The sequence below is a fragment of the Trematomus bernacchii genome, unplaced genomic scaffold (genome assembly GCF_902827165.1).
Source record: "Trematomus bernacchii unplaced genomic scaffold, fTreBer1.1, whole genome shotgun sequence".
Lineage (NCBI taxonomy): Eukaryota > Metazoa > Chordata > Actinopteri > Perciformes > Nototheniidae > Trematomus > Trematomus bernacchii.
In genome coordinates this window covers 169,989-176,422 of record NW_022987633.1, presented here as the reverse complement: position 1 = coordinate 176,422, position 6,434 = coordinate 169,989, and the positions used below count along the sequence as shown (strand labels likewise).

Sequence of the window (6,434 nt, the reverse complement as noted above, 5' to 3'; positions counted from 1 at the left end):
TGACAGTGTTCCAAATCCCAGACTAACATAATAATGAAACCAGTATGATGTCAAAATTGTTTGTGGATTTTTGCCTGGATGTGTCAATAATCTTGAATTTTATATTAGACGTGAGCTAACTGCCCCAAAAATGCATTGCAGCTCATCAGACTGTCCAATGACTGCGAGGGAGAAATATGAACCATTAGATACAAAATGATCGGTGATGGTCGGTGGAGTTAAGGAAGAGTTAAGAGGAAATGTCCAGGAGCTCACATGTGTACTGTCCTGTAGAACACATGTTTAGCTTTAACTTCCATTTCCTTACAGAAATACTGGAAAATATTCAATTTAGCTGATTTTTTCAAATCATTCTGCAGGGACTGTGCAAAATGAGTGATCAATGAACCTGCTAAGCCAGTGACAGGTTTGACACACACCCAATGTAGAGGACATTATTGTATTACTGTAAATCCTCAAATAGAATGCAGGGCAAACCAAATGACTGCTATATTTACTACAGATCAAACATGAGGGTTGAAATGAGATATGAAATGAAAATGAGCAGTGTATTTCACTGCTCTGATTTACTCGAATGTCTCATTGAATAAGTTCAGTTTAATTCTAGCTCATCTGCTGCCAACGTTTGCTGCTGCAACAAAACTCAACCTGGACGTTCCATGATAGAAGCTTGGCAATAAAGAGGAGGAACGTTTCCTCTGCACGGCTGCCAGTGTTTTAAAGTCAAACCGATACATAGAGGACACGTTCATTCTGCATTAACAGCAAACAACTAGAACCGTAAATCAACATGGCAACAGGGAGCAAATCTGAATATTTTAAAATGTACTTATAACATCATTTAATATAGTAAAAAATACCATTTGTTTTCTTCATTTGAGAAAAGACAGTAATCATGTGTTGCACCCTCCCACACTGAACACACTGAAACGTTGACTTCATTCAATGTATGATGTCAACACATTTCACATAACTGTATTAGGTTAATCAAAAGCAATAATATTACGTTTAAATAGGTTCAACTTAATACATTTAGATAAAGTCAACGTTTCAGTGTACCTCCTGATTAATTCATAAAGGTTCCTCATTTATATTGTCGACTTATTTCAAGTCGTGTGCACTGAAGAACAGTATGCAACCTTGCACATACAGACACTCTGATGTCACACAATCATTCCCAGCTGATGAGCTGGAGAGGTGATATCTCTCAGTGAGTCTCGATGACCACCGGCTCAAAAATACCAGGTGTTCCTCTGGGAAAACACAGAAACATGCTCGGTCAGATAAAAGAAAGTAGATTGTTAAAAGATGCAGTAGATGAAAACTGCGTACCTGTTGGAGAGCTGAGTCCCGCTGAGGGCGGTGGTTCCATCTTTACTGACAAACAGTCTCAAGTTGCTGTCTGAAGGAAAACAAGGAATCCCGGAGAGAGGTTTACATTATGATACACACATGCTGAACTACATCCCATAAACTCTGTCCTACCTTCATTGTTGCTGCTGTCAGAAAAGTTCTGGCTCTGGACGATCTTCTCCACGATGTCGCCTGCATCGATGCGGGTGTCGTCCACACAGCTGGGCTGCCTCTCCACCGGGTCCTTCTTCCTCCTGACGACAGGAAAATAACATTAATATCTGAAATACACTCAAAGTCAGAAAGCATTAACGTCCTGCTTTTTGCCACAATTGATCATTTTAGAGGGGGGGTTGAGTGATCTTTTTCTAAGCAAATCCCATGAGCAGACCCAAGATAAACACTGAATGTATCGACTGACAGGCACTGTTGTTTCAGAGCTCCTCTGTAGACAGCTATACCATTTCAAATTCACCCACTACCCAAGTACGCTGCAAAAACTAAACCATTGACTTTAATTAAAAGTATTAAGTCAACACATTTCACATTAAGTTAGTAGAAAGCAATAATATTAAGTTGAACCTGTTTAAACCTAATACTACAGCTTTCCACTAACCTAATACAGTTATGTGACATTTGTTGACATAAAAAACTCGATTAAAGTCAACGTTTCAGGGTTTTCAGTGTAAGTGCAAAGTGTTCACAGAGTACGACATGGCAGTGTATCTGAATTGAGACACAGACTACATTACACTTTAAAAATGTACTTTTAATAGCTATATTCTCAGTAACATGATAATCGGAAAGAAAACAGATCGCTGAAATAGTTGTAACACCCCACTTTGCATAGATATCAATGCTGTTAGCATTGGGGCCAACGTTTTAACATCATATTGTTTCAGGAGCTTCATGAAGACATGTAGCGTTAGCTACCATTTCAGCTGTCTCCTCACCTCATCTCCTTAGCCTTTAAAACAAAGCTGCTGAACTAAACTTCTTAGAGAATGTTTCATTGCAGGGTTTTCTCTGTGTTGTGTTTGTTGTCACTGTGGGCTTGTGGTTGAAAATGAATAAATGAATGTGAACAGAGAGCGGTGACCTTGCACAATGATGTTGCCCCTTCTCTATCATTTCGTGTTAGCATGCCAACATTTGCTGTTAAGCCCTAAAGAAAACTGCAGCTTATGAGAGTTGTTTTAGTTCTGAAATGATTTAGTGCCACCCTCTGTGGTTCTGGATGAAATGAGGGTTCACTCAAATCTGATTATTTGTCCTCTGGAGAACACAGATGTCTGGACCAAAATGGTCTAAACCAAACCAAGCAACATTTCATTCAGCAGAATGCCTCGCTAGTTGATCAAATGCATTTTGTAATTTTAGGAGGAATGTTTCGTATGATTAATGGACTTTATAACTGATAAAGCCAGAAAGCAAATGCTACGAAAAGGAAATGTGTGTTCTAATAAAGTGTGTAAGTATTTACTATAGGTAGTGTCATTTTATTTGTATAGCACATGAGGAGTGAGGGTATGAGGCTTGTTTTTGTGCTGGTTGGCATTCAGTGTGAGCAACACACACTCCACACAATCCTCCTCTCACATCATGAGCGCCTAAAGAATGTCTGGCATGCAGGTTTACACATGCCTGAGATTCAGACTTCTGTCAGAGTGATGCTGTCCAGACACGCCTCGGTGTTGTGTCACAGCGCAGGTGTGTATCTACCTGGAGGATCTGTTGGACATGAGGGCTGCTGCAGAGGGGGGGGGGGGGCCTCTCTGGTTTGGTGGGAGATGCATGTCGCTGAGGCTCGGTGGGGGTTGAGGGGGCGTTCTGGGCTAACCCAGTGGAAACACTACTGCTGGAGGAGGCGTTCCTCTGGTGACTGAGGTCAGTCAGGCTGGAGCAGCGAGAGTGAGCCGTGCTGTAGCCTGGAGGAGAGGGGGGGGGGGGGGGGGGGGAGGAGAAGATATGAAGATATGGAATGATGCTTTTCATTATATGCAAATGCATATATGCAAATGCAATCACATACAGTACGTTCATACAGGCGTTCATCATGTCACAATCATTTATGATTCTCATGTGGACGGGGATGACAGGAGAGGCTGGAAAAGGAAACGTTTGATTATGAGCGAAGAGAGGAGGATTTAATCATAAAGCCTGAGTGTCTCTAAAGACTTGTGATTGGTTCAATGACTGAATGAAAAGCTCCTTTTAGTTCAAAGGACAAATGAGTGACAGGTGAAACACTTTTGTTGACTTTAATAAACGTATTATGTTATCAATTACACATAACTGTATTAGGTTAGTTGAAAGTAATAATATTATGTTTAAATAAAAAATATTAGTTTCAACTTAATACTATTGATTTCAACTAACCTGCAGTAATACAGTTATGAGAAATCTGTTGACATAAAACATTTAATTAAAGTCAATGTTTCAGTGCTATCAGGTAGGGAAACTAATGTAATATGCATTCATTATGAACAGTGCACATGATGGAATGTGGTATTAGAACGTGCCCCCCCCCCCCCCCCTGACCTGAGATCTTGCTGTGCTGGCTGGCTTGGCTGGAGCTGCGGATATGACCAGTGTGGAAGACCTCCTCTGACACACACTCCCCCTCCTCAGGAAGCCCTGCAGAACACACACCGTAAACACACACACACACACATCTGACTGAAGAGCATGGATCAGAAACATGATCCGGTCCATTCTGAAGCCTTTAGCCGTGCCGGTTTTTTGTTTTATTTTGTAAAATGTTGTCTTGAATACCTGTTAAAAGATTGGTTCGACATAATTGGAAAACATACTTACTCTTTAATCATTTTGGGATGTAATTTAAATATTTGTATGTTATCTTAATCTACTTATATTACCATTAAAACGCTAAGGACACAGGGAACCATGCTGAGCAGTTACCTGAGCTACGTACTGATGACTGTCTGGGTTTGAAGGTGCGCGCCCCCCCGCTGACGCCCCCCAGAGGCTGCCCTGTGGGGTCAGTGCTCTCCCCCTTACAGTCCAGCTGCAGGGTTGGGTCCTCGTCTCCAATGGAGACAGATTTGGTCGTGTTGGGAGGCCTAGTGATGTCAAAAACTAAAATAAAGTCACCACAGTCACAGTCTCATTTGTGGGTCAGAGGGGAACAGGGACAGTTGCATGCTGGGATTGTCAAAAAACTGAAATGTAGATATTGAAGTTGTATAACAAGTTGTATTGTATAATATTGAAACACTAAGTCTTAGGTTGGTGTAATCTTGCAATAAAATGTTACTCCTTTACTGAGTCATTGTTAAGTAGAATATGAACACACATGATACTCATATTTTAAGATTCAGTGTGACTGTTAAAATCATATATCTTACAGTATGTGCTGTATGTTCATCAAGACTGAATGTTCATAAATTGGTTTAATGTTGCCTGTGCATCAATGCATACACAGCAAACTGGAACTACGAATAGGTCCTTTGGCTTACTCTGGCTCATCTACACTATCGGTCTAATTTACCAAAATGTAACAAGTATAGGTTAAAGCTATAGCTTGTTTGTGTTTTTTCTGATAGGTTGTGCACAGAGTCAGAATCCCTGACCAACAGGAACTCACGTTTTAAAGCAGGGATCCCCAGACAGGAGAGTCATTCCAATTGTTACCTATAAATGAAGACAGATGTGTTACTAAATGTGTGTGTGTGTGTGTGTGTGTGTGTGTGTGTGTGTGTGTGTGTGTGTGTGTGTGTGTGTGTGTGTGTGTGTGTGTGTGTGTGTGTGTGTGTGTGTGTGTGTGTGTGTGTGTGTGTGTAGTGTGTGTGTGTGTGTGTGTGTGTGTGTGTGTGTGTGTTGTGTGTGTGTGTGTGTGTGTGGTGTGTGTGTGTGTGTGTGTGTGTGTTTTGTCCCTGCCTTGAGGATAGAGTTGTCCTGCCGGGTGTTTTTGGTGTCATAACCCTCCAGGATGCAACAGCGAACTGTGGAGCCTGAACCAGCAAACTCTGCTATGTTGAGATCAGCAAAACCTAGCTGCAGACAGACAGACAGACAGACAGACAGACAGACAGACAGACAGACAGACAGACAGACAGACAGACAGACACACAGACAGACAGGAGGAGAGAAATGAGAACAGAATTGGTGTAATGTGTTCCATGAAATTAGCACGGAATATTCATGTTCCCAAAGGATAACTTCCCAAAGAATAATCTAGATGCTTCAGTAATGAACAATTACAGGCCAATATCAAACCTGCCATTTCTAGGTAAAATCATTGAAAAAGTTGTATTTCAACAGTTGAGTAACTTCTTGCATTTAAATAACTGTTTCGATGTGTTCCAGTCAGGATTTCGTCCAAACCACAGCACTGAGACTGCTCTTGTAAAGGTCTTCAATGACATCCACTTAAACACAGACAGTGGCAGAACTTCAGTGTTAGTATTATTAGATCTCAGTGCTGCGTTTGACACTGTTGACCACAACATATTACTAGACCGACTAGAAAACTGGGTGGGACTTTCGGCAACAGTTCTAAATTGGTTTGAGTCCTACATAAAGGACAGAAAAATGTTTGTTTCTATAGGTAAATACACATCTGAGTTGACAAATATGACATGTGGGGTACCTCAAGGCTCCATCTTGGGGTCTCTTCTCTTTAACATCTACATGCTACCAGTGGCTCAGATAATGAAAAACAACAAAATAAGTTACCATAGCTATGCGGATGACACACAAATTTACGTAACAATTTCACCAGGAGATTATGCTCCAATTCAAACACTGAGTAAGTGCATTGAACAAATCAATGACTGGATGTGTCAGAACTTTCTCCAATTAAACAAAGATAAAACTGAGGTAATGGTTTTTGGAGCCAAGGCAGAACGTATAAAAGTTAGCGCTGAGTTTCAGTCTGCAATGTTCAAAACAACAGATAAAGCCAGAAATCTAGGTGTAGTCATGGACTCTGACCTGAGTTTCAACAGTCCCATTAAAACAGTTACTAAATCAGCCTACTATCACCTAAAGAACATATCTAGGATTAAAAGACTAATGTCACAGCAGGATTTGGAAAAACTTGTCCATGCTTTTATCTT

At 40.9% G+C, this 6,434-nt stretch overlaps 1 protein-coding gene across 1 annotated transcript in view; it reads right to left on the bottom strand.

The window, feature by feature from the left end:
- Positions 1 to 816: 816 nt before the first annotated feature.
- The window catches only part of fam102ab (family with sequence similarity 102 member Ab), a 28,321-nt gene continuing 22,703 nt past the window's right edge, over positions 817 to 6,434 (bottom strand). Inside the window, 9 exon segments of the mRNA XM_034133068.1 lie at positions 817 to 1,253; positions 1,333 to 1,402; positions 1,486 to 1,607; positions 3,076 to 3,110; positions 3,112 to 3,281; positions 3,895 to 3,990; positions 4,276 to 4,436; positions 4,961 to 5,007; positions 5,254 to 5,370. Coding sequence (XP_033988959.1) covers positions 1,208 to 1,253; positions 1,333 to 1,402; positions 1,486 to 1,607; positions 3,076 to 3,110; positions 3,112 to 3,281; positions 3,895 to 3,990; positions 4,276 to 4,436; positions 4,961 to 5,007; positions 5,254 to 5,370 — 864 coding nt within the window. The 3' untranslated portion in view covers positions 817 to 1,207.